This window comes from Rattus rattus, chromosome 4, assembly GCF_011064425.1.
Source record: "Rattus rattus isolate New Zealand chromosome 4, Rrattus_CSIRO_v1, whole genome shotgun sequence".
NCBI classification, from domain to species: Eukaryota; Metazoa; Chordata; class Mammalia; order Rodentia; family Muridae; genus Rattus; species Rattus rattus.
In genome coordinates this window covers 88,840,710-88,862,961 of record NC_046157.1, presented here as the reverse complement: position 1 = coordinate 88,862,961, position 22,252 = coordinate 88,840,710, and the positions used below count along the sequence as shown (strand labels likewise).

Here is a 22,252-nt window from a genome sequence, read left to right as displayed (position 1 = left end):
CTATACCTCTCCTGGCATAAACCCAAATGATGCTCTAACATATAACAAGGATACATGCTCCACTGTGTTCATAGCAGCCTCATTTATAATAGCCAGAAGCTGGAAAGAACCCAGATGTCCTTGAACTGAAGTATGGATACAGAAAATGTACATTTGCACAATGGCATACGACTCAGCTATTAAAAACAGTGACTACATAAAATTCTTAGGCAAATGGATGGAACTAGAAAATATCATACTGAATGGTAATCCTTTCACAAAAGAACACACATGGTATGCACTCACTGATAAGTGGGTACCAGCCCAAAATCTTGAAATACCCAAGATAAAATTCACAAACCACATAAAGCTTAAGAAGAAGGAAGAACTAAGTGTGGATATTTCAGTCCTTCTTAGAAAGGGGAAGGAAATACCCAAGGGAGGAAATACAGAGACAAAGGGTGGAGCAGGGGTTGAAGAAAAGGTCATCCAGAGACTGCCCCACCTGGGGATTCATTCCATATGCAACCACTAACCCAGTCACTATTGCTAATGCCAAGAAGTGCTTGCTGACAGGAACCTAATATGGATGTCTCCTGAGAGGCTCTCCCAGAGCCCTACTGATACAGATGAGGATGCTTGCAGCTAACCATTGGTCTGAGCACAGGGACCCCAGTGGAGGAATTAAAGAAAGGACTGTAAGAGCTAAAGGTGTTTGAAACTCCATAAGAAGAACAACAATATCAACAAACTAGACCGCACCCCCCCCCAGAGCTCACAGGTTCTAAACCACCAATAATGTGTATACATGGAGGGACCCATGGTCCAGTCACATATGTAGTAGAAGATGGCATTGTCTGGCATCAATTGGAGTAGAAGCCTTGGTCTTGTGAAGACTCATTTCCCCCATGTAGGGGAATGCCAGGGTGTTGAGGTGGGAGTGGGTGGGTGGGAGTGGTAGCATCTTCATAGAAGCAGATAGAAGGGAGGAAGGGAATGGGAGAGAGAGTAAAGGGAATAACATTTGAATTGTAAATACATAAAATATCCAATAAAAAAAGGAAAAAAGAAGGGGGGACAAAATACTCAAGGGAGGAAATATGGGGACAAAGAGTAGAGCAGAGACTTAAGGAAAGGTCATCCTGAGACTGCCCCACCTAAGGATCCATCCCATATACAGTCACCAAACCCAGACACTACCAAGAAGTGCTTGCTGGCAGGAGCCTGGGCTGTCTCCTGATTGGTTCTGCCAGAGCCTGACAAATAAAGAGGCAGATGCTCACAGCCAACCACTGGACTGAGCATGTGGTCCCCAAAGAGTTAGACAAAGGACTGAAAGAGCTGAAGGGGTATCAACAAACCAGACCCCCTAGAGCTCCCAGGGACTAAATCACCAACAAAAGAGTACACATGCAGGGACCCATGGCTCCAGCTTCATATGTAGCAGAGGAAGCCCTTGTCGGGCATCAATGGGAGGAGAGTCCCTTGGTCCTGTGAAGGCTGGATGCCCAGTGTTGGGGAATGCCAGGGCAGGGATATGGGAGGGAGTTGGTAGGTGGTTACGGAGCACCCTCATAGAAGCAGGGGGAGGGGGAATGGGATAGTGGGGTTCTGGAGGAAAACCAAGAAAGGGGATAACATTTGAAATGTAAATAAAGAAAATATCCAATAGAAAGAATGAAAAAAATAGTTTGACCTGTAGGTAGGGGTATGGAGCATTGAGATGGAAGGGCTCAGTTCTTCATGGGCAACACTATCCCTGGGCTGGTAGTCCTACACTATATAAGGAAGCAGGCTGAGTAAGGCAAGAGGAGAATGCCAGAAAGCAGCATTCCTCCATGGTCCCTACTTTAGTTCCTGCCTTGCTGAACCGTGATATGAAAGTGTAGGCTAAAAGAATCCCTTTCTTGCCCAAGCTGCTTTTGTAATATTGTTTATTACAGCAACAGAGAGAAAACTAGGACACTGTCAGGGGACACTATGAAAAGACTCTGGAGGGGTTGGGGATTTAGCTCAGTGGCAGAGCACTTGCCTAAGAAGCTAAGGCCCTGGGTTGGGTCCCCAGCTCCCGAAAAAAAAAGAACCAAAAAAAAAAAAGAAAAAAAAAAAAAAAAAGACTCTGGAGAGGGAACTAGATAGTGATGAGCAAAGGAACATGGGCAGATTGTTCGGCTGGATAGGGGCACAGCCCAGGGGTCACAAACCTGGTTGTCAGTCTTGTCTATACCGGTGAGGAAGAGAATCTTGGCCAAGAAGAGACACACACAAAGGTGCAGGTGCAGGTAGGTGTTGTGGTTCCGAACTGCACGAAACAGCAGGAAGGTGGCTATGGCCAAGGCGAGACATACCAGAGAGATGACTGTACCCACATAGCTGATGATATACAAGGAAAATTCCATCTATCAGGAAGGAGAACAATTGTTAACCTCACAATGGAACTAAAATCCCCCCACCCCAGCACCAGAAAAAAAAGGTAACACCTTACCCAGACCTCCTGAAAGTCTCAAGACTTCTATCCCCTAGTCTCAGAATAATCTGAATGTTATTCAAAACATTCTGAGCAATATGCTAGCACCCCTGAGTACTCACACACAACCTCCAGTATTTTCTTGGCCTTCCTACAGAAGACATCTACAAACTACGTTTCCCAGAATCCCTTGTCATAGAGTGGGTACTATACCCTTTTGGGTGTAGTATAGATTCTTTCTGGAATATATATACAGTCATCTGGGAAGGCAGAAAAAAGTAAACTACCAGTCACCTATAGGTCAGATGAGTTGTGGCCAAACTCCCCCTTGCCCAAGAATAGAACACAAATGACACCAGCAAATCTGGGCCTTTTAAAGTGAGCTGTGAGAGAAGGATGACCCTGAAGCCCCTCCATCTCTTTCTAAAGGTTTTGTGAGTGCACGATTGCCTCTATTAAATCCCTCATTCCTCTAAATATCTGAAGTGATGTCTGCCTCTGGAGCTGAGCACTAACGGAGTTGCTGATATCTGAGACATTTCCATTTAGATCGAAGTAACAGTCCTTTCCCTGTACTTTTCATTAATGGATAGTTTAAAATTCATGGTGCCTTCTCTGTGTTAAAAATAATGCCAACCAGTAGATCACATGGTCCTCTACATAACACTGTCACAGACTGTTTAAAAAAACTGCCCACAATTTTGTCATCTCCCAGTCATATGAATTATGATGGGACATAAATGTCTATTTGCTAATCAGTAAAATAGGACTGTGCATATCTGTATGTCCACACATAAGTGTGTGCAGGTACACTTGTGTACACATGCATGTAAAGAACAGAGGACAACTTCATGGGCCACAATAAGGAATATTAGCCATGAGATCTCTCATTGTCCCGGAGCTCACCAGTGAATTCCCAGATCTACTTGTCTCTGCCTCCCCAACTGGAGAGATTTTAAGCCTTTGTCACCATCCATGGCTTTTTTACATGGGTGTTAGAGAATAAACTCGGACTCTGTGTCACATGGCAAGCACTTTACAGAGTCAGCCATATCCCCAGCCCATGGCTGCTTTATATGGTCATTTCTGTAAGATTACAGTAAATGCATATGCGTACTTATAACTGTGTCCTGTAGTATTAACTATGTGTTAGTTTTTTATTCTTGCTTCTTTAACATGAGAAAGTTGGGCTCCACTCAAAGGGGTAGAGTGGCTTATCCAAGAAAAAGTGACCCACACAGAACCTGAAAGGGAACACTTTCCCTGTTGTCCCACTGCAAGTACCAAGCTATACATTCGTCTATAAGATGCTTGGTACTTCCATAGTAGGGAACTACCCTTGTCCCTATTGCATTAGCCAAGGACACTTTCCACACCAATTAAGGAACATTTACTCTTTATTAAGTCAATACACTCAACTGCGCTTGCTTCATGGACCCTGTTTTGGATATATCTCAATGGAGACTCTACACTATACCTTTGACCTAATGGCAAGGGATTCTAGGAATTATAATTTGTAGATATTCTCTCCAGTAATGGAATGTAGAGCATCCTTTGAGGGTGGGGATGAATACTGAGTGATGTTAGTGTATTATCTACCTTTACTGGCATATAGGAATTCCTACAACTCAATTTCTGGCTGATGTCTACAGTTTAATAGTAAGGGGCCAGGCTATCTCAAGGTCCAGGTTCTACCTCCATGAGTCACAAACTACATGATGAGATATGTTACTGAGCATCAATCTTCTGTCCCATGAAATTTGAAACTGACAAATAAACAATTAGCTTCAAGCAACAAGTCCTAGATCATTAAATTCCTCATTAGTAACTTCTCATTAAATGATACCTGTGAAATATATTGGGTATGTTTGATTATAGTCTGTGACAGTTCATTTTGTTGGTCAACTTAGTTAAATCAGAAATCTACTAAGAGATCAGCTATCAGGCACACCCTTGAGAAATGTTATTGATCAGGTTATTTGAAGTGGGAAGACCCAGCCTATATTTGAGTAGCAGCCTAGAACCCAAAAAAAAAGGCAGAAGGGAAAATCTTTGCTTTTTTGCCTCGTTGCCTTCACATCTTGCTGGCAAGTTCAACTGTTCTAATATTGTAGCTCCTTGGCTGATTCCAGAATCCATATTCTTCGGGTTTCCAATGTGGACTGTTGGTGCCAGAGTGAGGCTGCTGAGACATCCAGCTCCTGATACTGATCTTTACTGGGTTCTCGGCCACTCTAATGTGAAGGCAGCCATTGTTGGAATGTGCACATCATATTACACAAGCCAACCTAATAAAATTCCTCTAACAAGCGTTCATTCTTTTGTTTCTCTTCCTCTTAGAAAATCTGAATAATGCAGGGTTATTATGTCTGATTTTGTACTTCAGTGTCATAGTTTTCTAACCACATAATGAATTTATTAACCATGGAGGTATGACCCACATTCCTCTCCCTTTATGGCTACCTCTATAATACCCAAGACCATGGGGAGACACAAAAGATGTTCTGTCAATCAGCTCCACTAGGTTTCAGGAAAGATGCTCAGGGACACAAGAATGATTGACTAATACTCACTGTAAGCTCCCCAGAAGCCATGATGATGGCCAAATTTGTCATCCGGTTACAGCTGCAGACTGTGTATGTCTCAGATGCTTCCACAATCTCACAGCCCGAGGGTGTCCATCTCCCATCCTCCACATCAGTGTTCCAGGAGACACATATAGACCTCTCAGACTTCTGCTTTGGCTGAAAGATCAAAAGCCCCAGTATCCTGAGAACTTCACACTGGAATGGATTCAATGTGACAAGACTTGAGATCCATCTGGGACCAGAAACTCAGGAAATGGAAAAACTGACTGTATTTCAGCCTGTAGTGGTGCTTGATCTGGTGTTAAACTACTGTTATTACTTCAAGAAATCTTCTTTCAGAACTGGGAAGATAGCTCAGCAGACAAAAGTCCGTGCTGTATGTGTATGAAGAACTGTTCAACTACCCAGCACACACATTTTAAAAGCTGCAGGTGCCATCATAGGCCTGGTATCATAGCCTTGGAAGGTAGAGAGAGAAGAGTTTATGTGACCTGCTAACCAGACAGCCTGGCTGAATCAACAAGCTCTTGGTTCTGTGATAGAGTTGGTCTCAAAAACTAAGGAGGCAAGGTATATTGCTCTGTGGTTAGTAGCATTTGCTATTCTTCTGGAAGAGCTGAGTTTGGTTCCCAGTATCCATATTAGGTGGCTCACAACCACTTGTAACTCCAGCTTCATCAGATCTGATGTTTCTGGACTCCATGTGCACATGCACTTGAATGCACATACCCACAGGCAAGAATACACATAATTATAAATAATAAAAATAAGTCTTTAAAAAATAAAATGAGAGCAATAAAACCATCTAACATTAATCTTTAGATAGCACATACACACTGGCACAAATGCATACATTCAAGCATGAACACTTATTGCATTATAGGCTGTAGTGGGTCACTACTGAGGAAACTTAGAAAAGGACACACAGCATCTCTCTTAGTAAAGGAAAAATGTGAATGCATTTCTTGCACCCAAATTTGTGATCATTTGAAAAGAAAACAATCATTTCTTAAATAGGCAAGAGCATTCTGGGTAACAAGACTCCTCCATATACAGTCAGAGGTCTCAAAAGACACTGTACAAACCTGGAGGTGCTGGAGGGTATAGACGATAGACTTGGAGAAGTCCTCCTTCCTCTCCCCGGTTACAGTGCCACCAACAACATGGGAATTCATCCTCAGCTTCCAGGAGGCCTGACCATCTTCAAAGAAGCGTTCATCTAAAACTGAGTCCATGTGTGCAAAGGAGACAAAAGCCACTCCTGGGGTCCCTGTGTGTTCCCAAAATAAAAATAAAGAGGGGGAAATTGTTCCATAGATATTATAGATAGCACATGTACACACAGGAAATATGGAATCACAAAGCAACATATGCATACACATGCAACACATTTGACATGTACACAGACTCTCCCCAGTTTACTCTAAGGACTTAAATAACCAAGAATTTCCATATCACCTGAGGCAGGGTTGGAAGACCAGGGAAAGAGGAGACATAGGAAAGGAAAGAAACCCACCCAATCTCCAGGCTGTTGTTCCTGCTCACTGAGAATCAGAAAACCTGGCCTAATGCACCAAACACCAGCTCCTGGCAGTGATGACAGGGGTAGCTAATGGCCTGTGGAGCAACATGCCTATGTTTTATCGTGATGACTGTGATATGCATCTTACCCACGATACTCTGTCTCTGAGGAAGACACACTGCAGTGGTAGGAAACACAAAGAGAATGTGAAACACTGTTACCAGATATGGACGGAGGAGCAGGCCCAGAGCCTGACTGACAAAACAACGGCTGCATTTCAACAAGAAAAGATAACTCCAGCTCCATTCTCTGCTCCTCTACCTTTGTGGACCTTGATTCTACCTCCACCCAGTCTCCCGGGTCCTCCTTGGCCTGGCATGATGGCTGCACCCCATATGGAATGCCCTCCCGTGATGCCAATGATAGACCCTCCTCCTCCTGGGATAATGTCTGTGGGACCAGCTCCTGGGATGAGACCACCCCTGGGAGGCCACATGCCCATGATGCCCGGGCCTCAATAATGAGACTTCCTGCCCACCCTATGATGCCCACATGGCCTCGCATGGCTCAGCCAAACAGAGAAGAGCAGAAAGGCTCTTTATCATTTGTATTTCTTGTTCTGTTTCACCAGGAAATCTTGGTGCTGAGCCTGGGTGTTTACTAGATGCATGACAAGGAACTTCCCTTCCTAACAGAGAAAATTCTTTTGGAGGGAGAAGTGATACAGTTTTTTTACATGTGAAAATAAACTGTCAAAAAATACACAAAGAGACATGTTTGCTGGAGCCACCTCAAAGAGGGCACTAGAAATACCAACAGAGCTCAGTAACTTAAGGACAGAAAGTTTATACCTTTACCCATCTACACTCTTCACTCCTCCCTGATATAAACAGTACAGCTTGTGAAGCCACCATATGATTTTACATACAAGGGGAGTCATTTCTGAAAAGTGAGGAAGCAGACCTCATGATTTTTCTCAAATTTTAAAATGAGCTTAAACTTTAGCTCAGCATCATCTGTAAATCTCATGTTAGGGATGGGAGCTTAGTTGAGAGTTAGCCTGGTATGTATGAGGGCTCATGCTTGACACCTAGTATCATACACCATAAATTGTATGCAAATGACACCGATAAGCAACGTAACTTAGGAGCCACAGAATCACACACACAGCCATTGTAAAGACACCTGGCACTGGAAATATGGCTCATCAGGGAAAAATGTTTGTCACCAACCCAGAAGACCTGAGTTCCGTATAGTCCCCACACAGAAAAGGGAACCAAACTGACTCCTAAAAGTTGTCATGTAACTGCCATTTGTGTACCTACCTTGGTATGTGTGTGTGCATACATGCACATGCAAATGCATGTTCATACACATACACACATGCACACACATACACACACATAAAAACAGATAGATAGCTAGATAGCTAGATAGATGATAGATAGATAGATAGATAGATAGATAGATAGATAGATAGAGATAAGTAGATAGGTAGATAGATAGATAGATAGATAGATAGATAGATAGATAGATAGATAGATAGATAGATAGATAGATAGATATGGATAAGTAGATAGATAGATAGATAGATAGATAGATAGATAGATAGATAGATAGATAGGGATAAGTAGATAGGTAGATAGATAGATAGATAGATAGATAGATAGATAGATAGATAGGTAGATAGATAGATGTAAAGACACCTAAAATTTCTCTCTCACTCTCTCTCTCACACACCCACTTAATCTACTTTCTGTTGTGTTAATAAACTCCCTAGTATTTAAAATTTGTCAGAGCAGGAATTCAAGCCACTAGTCACATCACATCTACAGTCAAGAGCAAAAAGAGAGTGTGTATTTTTGCTTCTTTTCTCTCTGCACTACTGAACTTGCTTCCTCTATTCACATAGTCCAGAGAATGGTGCCACCCAGGGCCAAATCTTCCCACATTAACTAATGTAAGACAGATATCCACAGACACATCCACAGGCTATCCTTATCTAGTAAGTCCTTCACTAACACTCTTTCCAAATTATTCTAGGTTGTGTCGACTTGGTATTTAAAAACTAACCAGCACAGAGCTTACTCAGAAAAGCAAAGAAAGGGAGGAGAGGAGGAGAAAGGGAAAGGAATAAAGGACAGGATGGAAGGAGTGAGAGATTCTAACCCACAGAGTCCATCTTGCCTGTACATAGAGCCATCTGCTGGAACCTGGACATTTTACCCCAGACCATATCGCTGAAGAAAACTGATTCTCCCTCCCCAGCACCCATCAGCTTCCAACAGCCCCTCAGCTTGGAGGAAGAAGCAGATGTGAGTTCAAGGCCAGCCTGGTAAATATGGGTAGTTCTAAGAGAGCCAGAACTACAAGAAGAAACTTGAATCCAGCCTTGATTTAAAAAAGACACACACAAAAGCCACAACTGCCAAGTCCACAAACCACTCTCTCTAGCTGTGAAAAAATACAGCCTAGAGCTGAACACAGGAAGGGAGATTCACAGAATGATAAGCTCAAAAAATCAAATTTTAGAACTCAGTAAAAAGCCTTACAATAGAATGGACCAGGTGGGTGGATCATCAGAACCCAAGACAGTCACACATAGCTGGTGGCTACACCCTACTGGTGACAGACCATGCTCCAGTATCTTGATCTTAATGTTCACTTTTAATGTTCAGCATCCCCAGCAGGTAGAAACTCTCTCTCATCAGCTCTCTACCACCCACAACTGCCTTGCAATGATCAGCAAGCCCAGTAGGCTTACTATCAAGGTGGCTCTGTACCTGTAGATTCTGATTCTTTGATTATGAAACAGCCAACATCCATCTTGTCCCCTCTGGCTTTCAAGTTAATGGACACATTCTCCTCATTGCATTCTTCATTGATGACTTTGCTTTCAATTTCTGAAAGTAAAGGAGGTTGCTTTTGTTAAGACACACAGAAAGTATATGCATATTGAATTTGGTTTTAGTCTAAGAAATCAATAAGCTAAGTAATAAGGATGGCTCAAGGGCAAATGAATCTCACTTCAAAGAAAAAATAAAATATGCATCATGAGTGGAAGGGGATTATGGGAGCAGGAGGGATGACGTGAGAGTAGGAGAGAAAAGTGGAAAGAGTTGGTTATATCTTGGATAAGCTGGAAACCTAGTGCAATGGGAATGCCCATAAAATCTATGAGGGAAAAACTCCCAGCAATGGGAGATAAGCCTGAATCAGCCATCACTAATAACCAGGAAGGACCTCTATTGGAGGGACCAACCCAGCCACAAAACCTTTGGCCTACAATTTGTCCTGCCTAGACAATATGCTGGGGTAAAAGTAACACAGAAATTGTGAGAGTGACCAACCACTGACTGTTCTAGGTTGTGACCAATGCCATGAGAGAGAGCCCACCCCTAAAACTGCCTGGAGGGCCAGGAACCAGATGTTGAATAACCCAGAGACCTAGGAAAGAACCAAACACAACTGGCAAAGCAAGTCAATGAAATGAGCCCTAATAATATTCTGTTGTACTCATAGATTGGTACACAGATCAATTGCCATCAGAGAGGCTTCACCCAGAAACTGATGGAAATAGGTGCAGAGACCCACAGTCAAACTTTAGGCAGAGCTTAAGGAATCCTGAAGAAGAGGAGAAGGAAGGATTGTAGAAGTTAGAAGGGTCAAGGACACCACAATAAAACCCACAGAATTAACTAACCTGGGCTTATAAGGGCTCAAAAAGACTGAACCACCAACATGTGACTGACCTAGACCCTCTGCACATACATTACAGCTGTGTAGCTTGAACTCCTAACAGTAGGAGCAGGGACTGGCTTGGACTCTGTTGTCTGTTTTTGGGACCCCTTCCTCCTATTGGGTTGCCTCATCAATAGGAGAGGAGGTGCCTAGTCTTACTGCAACTTGATATGCTAAGGATGATTGGTGTCCTGAGAGGCTTCCCCTTGTCTGAAGAGAAAGGGAGGAAGAGTGGATGGGGAATGGAAAAGAGATGAAGGTGAGCTAAAGAAGCCTGGGAGGAGAGGAGGAAGGGGAAACTGTAGTCAAAATGTAAATAAATAAATAAATAAATAAATAAATAAATAAATAAATAAATAAGATGCACAGGGACTAGCTCAATGGTTAAGAGTATTTGCTGCTCTTGCAGGAGACCCAAGTTCAGTTGCCAGCACCCATGTCAGGTGGGCCACAAACATGTTAACTCCAGGGAATCCAATGCCCTCTTCTGGCCGCCACAGGCTCCTGCACTCAGGTTATTACTCACACAGAGACACACAGAAACACATAATTTTAAATAATAAAAACCATATCTTTAAAAGTAAAATATGCAAATCAACAGTTGAAAATAAAAGAGATAATGGAAAAACAGTTAATCATGGAGAAACACTTTATCCCTGAGAGATGACAGGGAGTGTTCCCTGGGGAGGACATCCACCATAGCTGTGCTTGGGTTTTTGAGTAAGTGGGCTTATTAAGTGTGAATCAGTCTGTCATAAAATAATAAAACAATAAGCAGAAACATAGAGGAGACCAGACTGGACACTTCCACCATCAACAGAAATGAACACTGGAGGGCTGATGACAAAACATACACCTGGAATCCCAAACATCAGAGAGGACAACCATGGACACAATCTTCTCCTTTCCAAGACTGTCCCTTGACCGTTCCCACCACAAACATCATTATATCACAGGGTAAACAGTAATTGAGTTACTAACTTGGAATGTGCCTGGGAATGCTTCACCTTCTAGCCATATTTAAGAAATAATATTTTCACAGTAGGCATAAGGTATAGTCTTCTACTCTCTGACTGTTTCTTTTTAATTCTCCTTTCTCCTCACAGGGCTGGGGGACCAGCCCACCCCTAGACAAAGGGGTCCTGGAGGCACTCTAAAACAATCATGTTTGTGGCTGAAGAGTCCCACCTATGAGCTGGCACCTCAGTGATCTTACACAGGACAATTCACTAATATACAGACATTATCACAAAACAGTAAGAATCCTATCTGTAGATTCGGAAGTGAGATTTTCCATCTAGAACCATAGCTCACCAGGCAACGTGCTCACCTTGAAGCATGGAGACCTGGTTTCCATTCCCAGAACACACATATATGAGAAATTTAGGAATGGTGATACACAATTGCAATTCCACTGCTGGGCCTTATTGGACATCTTAAGCCACAGAGCATATTTCAGGGCATGGAGGGGCCCTGCTACAAAGAAACAAGTGAATGGCACCCGGGAGAAATTAAAGCCTAGCATGTCTTCTGGCCTCCATATGCATGCACATATATGCATTTATATCTCAATGTAAATGAATACAAAGATAGAATAGGAAAAGAGGGAGGGAGAAAGGAGCAGGAGAGAGATAAGAGAGGGAGAAAGTGCGAATATTCTCGCTGTTCTGATTTTGTGATAATCAGGACAAGCTAAACATTCGCTATAGTACGACCATGCATGTGTCCCAAGACCTGGTTCTTTACCTGGGTCTGGTTTTCTCAATGCTGGTGACAAGCCAGGTCTGATTTATTAAATGTATGAGCTGTATGGTCATAGGATGGCTGAGATTTTAAGGTATTTTTAATTGGTTTTAAGAGTGACAGACGCCACTTTAACAATTATGCTAATCTGCCTCCTTACCTAAAGAACATGTAGGGGAATTCTGTAATTATCAGTTGCCATTAAATGACTTGTAAACCTTTTATTTTCTAGAAAAAAAATTTAAAAAAAAGAGAGAGAGGGAGAAAGGAGAAAGGAGGAGAGAGAAAGGACACGGAGAGAGGGAAAGGGAGAAAGAGAGATGGGCTTTCACATTTTAAGGGCACACATCTGAAAGCAATAGAATTGAAGTCAATTTCTACAGCTTGAATATAGAATATCCCCTAAGAATCATTGTATTGAATGTTTGGTTACTCACTTGTGACACCAGTGATAAGTGGTAGAAATTTTAAGATGTGAGTCTGGGACAAAGTTGGGTCATTGGTGGAACCTTTTGAGGGACTATTGCTCTTGAACACATTCTCACTCTCCTCTATAACCATGAGGCTAGATGCCTCTTCAATGCACGCTCCTAGTATAAGGTACTGTGTCTCCACAGACAGAAAGCAGTGGATCCCAAGCAACCATGGTTGAAACCTCTGAAAGTAAGTGTCATAATCAAACCTTTCCATTTGAAGAGTTTATTTGTCTCAAGAATTTGTTACAGTAACAAAATGCTGACTGACACACAGTGGTGTCAGAAGTCAATACTGTTGTCAAAGTGAGTCAAACACCATTCCTGCCCCCACGTTCTCTAGTGCTTACCCTGACATCTCACTTCAACAAAACCTTCAGCACCCTCTCACTCTTTCTCTGTGGCTGTTTCCTTTATAGAATTTTTATTTCACAACCGGGAAGAGGGATAATATTTGAAATGTAGATTAAAAAAATTCAATAAAAAATGAAAAAAAAAGAACTGTCATTTCAAATTCTACTTTAGTAATGCTGGCCTTGTCACTGTTCCTTATACTCATCAGCTACATTGGAGAACCCTCTTCTTGCTTGGTGTGGTGGCTTGTGTCTTAAATTCCAGCATGCAGGAGGCTGAAGCAGGAAGATCTCAATGAGTTTGAGGCCAGCCTGGTCTTCACAGTGAGTTTCAGGCAAACAGAGGCTACATTTTGAGATGAATAAAATACACTTCCTGCATGTATGTTGTTGCCATCCCTAAAATACAATCCTGTATTAGTCATGTGACAAATATCTGAGAGAAACAGCTTACAACAGGAAACATTGGCTTCAGAGGGCTCCATCCATCATGGCATCCATGAAGCAAAGGAAGAGAGGGAGAAAGTAGGCCTACATCTGTAAGTTGATTCTTCCATCTCTTGTCTGACCCAGTGGGTTCTGTCATCTGCTATGCAGCCCCACCTTTGCTAAAAGGCAACCTTCCCCATCCATCACTGTCCACAAACCAAGATATCTCTGGAGATCCCCTGATAGATACATCAAAGAATATGCTTTACCAGTCTCCCAGGTATCTTTCAACGCAATCACAATTTACCACCACACTGCCCTGATAATAGTCCCTACTATTTAGATCATACTACATAAAATAACTTTGTTCTCCTTAATTTTCTTCATTTGTGGGATTTTTCCTGATAACATTATGTCTATATCACATGCATCAGATTCCTAAATTCCCAAAGCTGATAAAATGCTGTATACATTCTTATCAGGCTTGGTCAGAGCAGCAATTAGAAAAAAATCTCTGGTGTTTGTGGGATTAATGGATACAAGAGCTATTAACTGGAGTGGGAATTACATACAAAGATCAATGGTGGCACCCAATATCCCCAAGTGCTCAGCATGTATGAGTCAGGAAAGGATCCATGCTGCAGTAACAAACTGCTCCAAGACGTTCTGCAGTAAAATAGCATGTATTTCTCAATTTTGTCTATTTTGTCTAGTTCTGGGCATGCTATTCTGTCTAGAGAAGTTTTGCAGAACCCCAAGAGCACCCTGCCTCCCTGTGGAAACCTTCAGGGGCCCCAAAACTAACCAGTTTAGAATGCTGTCTAACTACCCATCCTAGTCAGATCTGCCCACCATTCCAGTTGATCTGTTTGAGACAACCTACAGAGGTGAGTGGCACTTGGTCCACTGAACCCCATTGCCTAGCTGTGGGCTTACTCCTTGATCAAGAAGAAACATGACAGAGCCCAAGATTGTCCTGCCTCCCTGTGGAAGTCTTTGAGGTTCCCAAAACTAACCATCTTAGAACCCTGCCTTGACCAATCCCATTCTACTCGGATCCTCTCACTATCACAGTTAGTCCACTGTGGACAGCCTGCAGAGTCATATCTGTCTGCCATCCCAACCAATTCACCTAAGACACATCCTGCAGCGTAGGTGCCACTGGCAATCCATTTGGATTTGACTGGGATGCAGCCTACAGAATAGGGTCTGCCAAAGACACAGCCTGCAGAGTAGGGTCTGCCAATGACACAGACTGCAAATTCAGGTACACTGACCTCCACTGTCTGGTCCACAGCCCCCGAACCACCTTCCTGAGAAGTCCTAATGCCATCAGAATCATCCAGTCAATACCAGGGAAACCAGATACCTACAGCTAAGAAAACATAATCAAAAGACTAGGGCAATAAGACATCACCAAAGACCAGCTATCCTGCTATAACAAATTCTGGATATCCTAATAACACTGAAGCACAAAAAGAGGATATTAAATTCAGTCTTAAAAAACGAGAGAGCCCTTTACAGTATGCATGGAAAAATCCCTTAATACTATGCAAAAATATAGTAAAATATGGGGAGACATTAAAAAAGAAAGCAAATAAATTTAAAGAAATACAAGAAAATGCAATCAAACAGGTGAAGGATAAATAAAAGTGTCCAAGAACTGAAAAGGAAAATAGATACAATAAAGAAAACACAGGCTCCTAAATCCCGTGGAGGAGAGAGTTGAACACCCAGAAGTGCAGATCATCCTGAGACCACAAGACAGACTACCACTTCTGCTCACCTTTGTCCATATCCATGACCCAAGAGGAAACTGCATAGTGCCTCTGGACACAGGAATATAGGAGCAGTCAGCAGCAGGTACCTGTCGTTTCAGTCTGAGCCCAGAATTGAACTGAACCAGTCAAACAGTTCCCTGCACCCAAATCCCACGGGGGAGAGAGCTGTACCCTCAGAAGGGTGGACACTCCTGAGAAATCAGAGGAGACTACCCTCTGCCCACATTCCAGAACCAAGAGGGAATCTCCTAGTGCCATCTGTGCCCCCTGGGCGCAGGGACCTAGGAGCATTCAAGGGCAGGAACCTCCTGGTTCCTGCCTGTGCCTAGAGCTGAAAGACAGTCACCAGGAGCAGCTATACACCTGAGAGCAGAGCACTCTGTTCCCAGACTGGCTGAAAGAAAACAGGAAAACAGGTCTATAGACGTGCTAACACACAGGCCTACAGGAAGTTCAAATCAATGTCAGAAACCATCAAGACAAGCTAACACCAGAGACAACCTGATGTCAAGAGGCAAGTGCAGGAAACTAAACAACAAAAACCAAGACTACTCTGCATCATCAGAGGCCAGTTCTCCTACCAAAGCAAATACTGGATATCCAAACCCACCGGAAAAGCAAGATTTAGATTTAAAATCACATTTTATGATGAGGATGGAGAACATTAAGAAGGACATAAATAACTCCCTTAAAGAAATACAAGACAACACAAGTAAACAAGTAGAAGCCCTTAAAGAGGAAACACAAAAATTCCTTATAGAATTACAGGAAAAAACAAACAAACAGTTAAAGGAATTGAAAAAAATGTCCAGGATTTAAAATGGAAATAGAAACAATAAAGAAAGCACAAAGGGAGACAACCCTGGAGATAGAAAACCTAGGAAAGTGATCAGGAGTCATAGATGCAAGCATCACAAACAGAATACAAGAGATAGAAGAGAGCCCTGCTCCCAAACCCACCACGACAGGCAGGTATTCCTGAGGCTGCAGAGCAGGAGAGACGACCAATATTGCCCACCTTTGCCCACATCCCTGGCCCAAAGGAAACTGTATAGGGCCTCTGGGAACAGGGAGATAGGGACACTCAATTGGCAGGTCACCTGCGGTCCAGACATTGCCCTGACCTGAAGGGGCCCTGTCAAAAGCTCCCTACACCCAAATACTGTGGGAGGGAGAGCTAAAACTTCAGAGGCACAGACATGCCTGGGAAGGCAGAAGAGACTACACTCTGCCCACATTTCTGACTCCAGAGGAAAACACCTAATGCCATCTGGGACCCCGTGCAGGGGAGGCCCTGGAAAAGGCGGAACAGTCCTTTCTGGTTGCTACCCGCACGAAGAGCTCAAAAGGAGCCCACTAGGAGGAAGTTGAGCCTTGGGACTACAAGTAAGACCAACTTTTCTGCTCCAAGCGACCTGCCTGGTGGACTCAGGACACATGCCCACAGGAACAGCTGAAGACCAGTAGACAGGAAAGACTACACGCCTGAAAGCAGAACACTCTGTTCCCATAACTGGCTGAAAGAAAACAGGAAAACAGGTCTACAGCACTCCTGACACACAGGCCTATAGCATGGCTTAGCCACTGTCACAGTTAGCAGGAAAAGGTAACACCAGAGACAACCTGATGGTGAGAGGCAAGTACAGGAAGCTAAGCAACAGAAACCAAAACTACATGGCATCGCCGGAGCCCAATTCTCCCACCAAAGCAAACACTGAATATTCAAACACACCAGAAAAGCAAGACCTAGATTTAAAATCGCATTTGATCATGATGAGGGAGGACTTCAAGAAAGACATAAAGAACTCCCTTAGAGAAACGCAAGAAAACATAAATAAACAAGTAGAAGCCTATAGAGAGAAATCACAAAAATCCCTGAAAGAATTCCAGGAAAACACAATCAAACAGGTAAAGGAATTAAAAATGGAAATAGAAACAATAAAGAAAGCACAAAGGGAGACAACCGTGGATATAGAAAACTAAAAGAAGACACAAGGAGCCCTAGATACAAGCATCAACAACAGAATAAAAGAGATAGAAGAGAGAATCTCAGGAGCAGAAGATTCCATAGAAATCATCTATACAACTGTCAAAGATAATGTAAAATGGGAAAAGCTACTGGTCCAAAACATACAGGAAATCCAGGATTCAATGAGAAGATCAAACCTAGGGCTAAGAGGTAAAGAAGGGAGTGAAGAATCCCAGCTCAAAGGACCAGTAAATATCTTCAACAAAATCATAGAAGAAAACTTCCCTAACCTAAAGAAAGAAATGCCCATAAACATACAAGAAGCCTACAGAACTCCAAATAGATTGGACCAGAAAATAAACTCCTCCTGTCACTAATAGTCAAAACACCAAATGCACAAAACACAGAAAGAATATTAAAAGCAGTAAGGGAAAAAAGTCAAGTAATATATAAAGGCAGACCTATCAGAATCACACCAGACTTCTCGTCAGAGACTATGAAAGCCAGAAGATCCTGGACAGATGTCATACAGACCCTAAGAGAACACACATGCCAGCCCAGGTTACTGTATCCAGCAAAACTCTCAATTAACATAGATGGAGAAACTAAGGTATTCCATGACAAAACCAAATTTACACAATATCTTTTTACAACTCCAGCACTACAAAGGATAATAAATGGTAAAGCCCAACATAAGGAGGCAAGCTACACCCTAGAAAAAGCAAGAAACTAATCGTCTTGGCAACAAAACAAAGACAAGAAAAGCACACAGACATAATCTCACATCCAAATACGAATATAACAGAAAGCAACAAACACTATTATTTAATATCTCTCAACATCAATGGACTCAACTCCCTAATAAAAAGACATAGATTAACAAACTGGATATGCAATGAGGACCCAGCATTTTGCTGCCTACAGGAAACACACCTCAGAGACAAAGACAGACACTACCTCAGAGTGGAAGGCTGGAAAACAACTTTCCAAGCAAATGGTCTGAAGAAGCAAGCTGGAGTAGCGATTCTAATACGGAAAAAAATCGATTTTCTACAAAAAGTCATCAAAAAAGATAAGGAAGGACACTTCATATTCATCAAAGGAAAAATCCACCAGGATGAACTCTCAATCCTAAATATCTATGCTCCAAATACAAGGGCACCTACATACATAAAAGAAACCTTACTAAAGCTCAAAACACACATTGCACCTCACACAATAATAGTAGGAGATTTCAACACCCCACTCTCATCAATGGACAGGTCATGGAAACAGAAATTAAACAGAGACGTAGACAGACTAAGAGAAGTCATGAACTAAATGGACTTAACAGATATTTATAGAACATTCTATCCTAAAACAAAAGGATATACCTTCTTCTCACAACCTCATGGTACTTTCTCCAAAATTGACCATGTAATTGGTCATAAAACAGGCCTCAATAGATACAGAAAGATAAAAAATGCCATGCGCCTATCAGACCACCATGGGCTAAAGCTGGTCTTCAACAACAACAAGGGAAGAACGCCCACATATACACGGAAGTTGAACAATGCTCTACTCAATGATAACCTGATCAAGGAAGAAATAAGGAAAGAAACTAAAGACTTCTTAGAACTTAATGAAAATGAAGATGCAACATACCCAAACTTATGAGACACAATGAAAGCCGTGCTAAGAGGAAAACTCATAGCTCTGAGTGCCTGCAGAAAAAAACAGGAGAGAGCATATATCACCAACTTGACAGCACACGTAAAAACTCTAGAACAGAAAGAAGCAAATGCACCCAGGAGGAGTAGAAGGCAGGAAATAAACAAACTCAAAGACCAACTCAATCAGGTAGAAACAAAAAGGACCATACAAAGAATCAACAGAACAAAAAGTTGGTTCTTTGAGAAAATCAACAAGTTAGATAAACCCTTAGCCAGACTAACGAGAGGACACAGAGAGTGTGTCCAAATTAACAAAATCAGAAATGAAAAGGGAGACATAACTACACAATCAGAGGAAATTCAAAAAATCATCAGATCCCAACTATAAAAGCCTATATTCAACAAAACTTGAAAATATGCAGGAAATGGACAATTTCCTAGACAGATACCAGGTACCGATGTTAAATCAGGAACAGATAAACCAGTTAAACAACCCCATAACTCCTAATGAAATTAGCAGTCATTAAAGGTCTCCCAACCAAAAACAGACCAGGTCCAGACGGGTTTAGTGCAGAATTCTATCAGACCTTCATAGAAGACCTCATACCAATACTATCCAAACTATTCCACAAAATTGAAACAGATGGAGCACTACCGAATTCCTTCTATGAAGCCACAATTACTCTTATACCTAAACCACACAAAGACCCAACAAAGAAAGAGAACTTCAGACCAATTTCCCTTATGAATATCGATTTAAAAATACTCAATAAAATTCTGGCAAACTTAATCCAAGAGCACATCAAAACAATCATCCACCATGATCAAGTAGGCTTCATCCCAGGCATGCAGGGATGGTTTAATATAAGGAAAACCATCAATGTGATCCACTATAAAAACAAACTGAAAGAACAAAACCACATGATCATTTCATTAGATGCTGAGAAAGCATTTGACAAAATTCAACACCCCTTCATAATAAAAGTCCTGCAAAGACTAGGAATTCAAGGCCCATACCTAAGCATAGCAAAAGCCATATACAGCAAACCAGTCACTAACATTAAACTAAATGGAGAGAAACTTGAAGCAATTCCACTAAAATCAGGGACTAGACAAGGCTGCCCACTCTCTCCCTACTTATTCAATATAGTTCTTGAAGTTCTAGCCAGAGCAATCAGACAACAAAAGGAGATCAAGGGGATACAGATCAGAAAAGAAGAAGTCAAAATATCACTATTTGCAGATGATATGATAGTATATTTAAGTGATCCCAAAAGTTCCACCAGAGAAATACTAAAGCTGATAAACACCTTCAGCAAAGTGGCTGGGTATAAAATTAACTCAAATAAATCAGTAGCCTTCCTCTACACAAAAGAGAAACAAGCCAAGAAAGAAATTAGGGAAACCACACCCTTCATAATAGACCCAAATAATATAAAGTACCTCGGTGTGACTTTAACCAAGCAAGTGAAAGATCTGTACAATAAGAACTTCAAGCCTCTGAATAAAGAAATTGAAGAAGACCTCAGAAGATGGAAAGATCTCCCATGCTCATGGATTGGCAGGATTAATATAGTAAAAATGGCCATTTTACCAAAAGCGATCTACAGAGTCAATGCAATCGCCATCGAAATTCCAATCCAAATCTTCAGAGAGTTAGACAGAACATTTTGAAAATTCATCTGGAATAACAAAAAACCCAGGATATCTATAACTATCCTCAACAATAAAAGAACTTCTGGGGGAATCACTATCCCTGAACTCAAGCAGTACTACAGAGCAATAGTGATAAAAACTGCATGGTATTGGTACAGAGACAGACAGATAGACCAATGGAATAGAATTGAAGACCCAGAAATGAACCCACACACCTATGGTCACTTGATTTTTGACAAAGGAGCCCAAACCATCCAATGGAAAAAATTTCAGCAAATGGTGCTGGTTCAACTGGAGGTCAACATGTAGAAGAATGCAGATCGATCCATGCTTATCACCCTGTACAAAGCTTAAGTCCAAGTGGATCAAGGACCTCCACATCAAACCAGATACTCTCAAACTAATAGAAGAAAAAGTGGGGAAGCATCTCGAACACATGGGCACTGGAGAAAATTTCCTGAACAAAACACCAATGGCTTATGCTCTAAGATCAAGAATCTACAAATGGGATCTCATAAAACTGCAAAGCTTCTGTAAGGCAAAGGACACTGTTGTTAGGACAAAACGACAACCAACAGATTGGGAAAAGATCTTTACCAATCCTACAACAGATAGAGGCCTTATATCCAAAATATACAAAGAATTCAAGAAGTTAGACCGCAGGGAGAAAAATAACCCTATTAAAAAATGGAGTGCAGAGCTAAACAAAGAACTCACAGCTGAGGAATGCCAAATGGCTGAGAAACACCTAAAGAATTGTTCAACATCTTTAGTCATAAGGGAAATGCAAATCAAAACAACCCTGAGATTTCAACTCACACCAGTAAGAATGGCTAAGATCAAAAACTCAGGTGACAGCAAATGCTGGTGAGGATGTGGAGAAAGAGGAACACTCCTCCATTGTTGGTGGGATTGCAGACTGGTACAACCATTCTGGAAATCAGTCTGGAGGTTCCTCAGAAAATTGGATATTGAACTACCTGAGGACCCAGCTATACCTCTCTTGGGCATATACCCCAAAGATGCCCCAACATATAACAAAGACACATGCTCCACTATGTTCATCGCAGCCTTATTTATAATAGCCAGAAGCTGGAATGAACCCAGATGCCCTTCAACAGAGGAATGGATACAGAAAATGTGGTACATCTACACAATGGAATATTACTCAGCTATCACAAACAATGACTTTATGAAATTCATAGGCAAATGGAGGGAACTGGAAAATATCATCCTGAGTGAGGTAACCCAGTCACAGAAAAGCACACATGGTATGCACTCATTTATAACTGTCTATTAGACCAAATGCTTGAATTGCCCTAGATGCACAGAACACATGAAACTCAAGAGGGATGATCAAAATGTGAATGCTTCACTCCTTCTTTAAAAGGGGAACAAGAATACCCTTGGCAGGGAATAGAGAGGCAAAGATTAAAACAGAGGCAGAAGGAACACCCATTCAGAGCCTGCCCCACATGTGGCCCATACATATACAGCCACCAAACTAGATAAGATGGATGAAGCAAAGAAGTGCAGGCCGACAGGAACTGGATGTAGATCTCTCCTGAAAGACACAGCCAGAATACAGCAAACACAGAGGTGAATGCCAGCAGCAAACCACTGAACTGAGAATAGGACCCCCATTGAAGAAATCAGAGAAAGGACTGGAAGAGCTTGAAGGGGCTGGAGACCCCATATGAACAACAATGCCAACAAACCAGAGCTTCCAGGGACTAAGCCACTACCCAAAGACTATACATGGACTGACCCTGGGTTCCAACATCATAAGTAGCAATGAATAGCCTATTAAGAGCACCAGTGGAAAGGGAAGCCCTTGCTCCTGCCAAGACTGAACACCTAGTGAATGTAATTGTTTGGGGGAGGGCAGTAATGGTGGGA

General features: G+C 42.0%; 2 protein-coding genes and 1 non-coding gene across 3 annotated transcripts in view; 2 read left to right on the top strand and 1 right to left on the bottom strand.

The window, feature by feature from the left end:
• Adgre1 (adhesion G protein-coupled receptor E1) overlaps positions 1-22,252 on the bottom strand; it is a 116,175-nt gene that overhangs the window by 32,316 nt on the left and 61,607 nt on the right. The window contains exons 14-17 of the mRNA XM_032899702.1: positions 9,340-9,459; positions 6,120-6,304; positions 5,020-5,190; positions 2,184-2,378 (exon numbers count right to left, since the gene is read on the bottom strand). Of these exons, the coding sequence (XP_032755593.1) occupies positions 2,184-2,378; positions 5,020-5,190; positions 6,120-6,304; positions 9,340-9,459 (671 nt within the window). The remainder of the gene's footprint in view (positions 1-2,183; positions 2,379-5,019; positions 5,191-6,119; positions 6,305-9,339; positions 9,460-22,252) is intronic.
• On the top strand, positions 6,664-7,077 carry LOC116899219 (U1 small nuclear ribonucleoprotein C-like). Its single transcript, XM_032900816.1, has one exon. The coding sequence runs from the start codon at positions 6,664-6,666 to the stop codon at positions 7,075-7,077; it is 414 nt and encodes a 137-aa protein (XP_032756707.1).
• On the top strand, positions 11,945-12,076 carry LOC116899808. Its single transcript, XR_004387810.1, has one exon. It is a non-coding gene; the product is annotated as a small nucleolar RNA SNORA72 (small nucleolar RNA).

Bases quoted from the DNA above. Each gene is read 5' to 3' on its own strand.
- LOC116899219 (XM_032900816.1), top strand. From the start codon at position 6,664: ATGCCTATGTTTTATCGTGATGACTGTGATATGCATCTTACCCACGAT.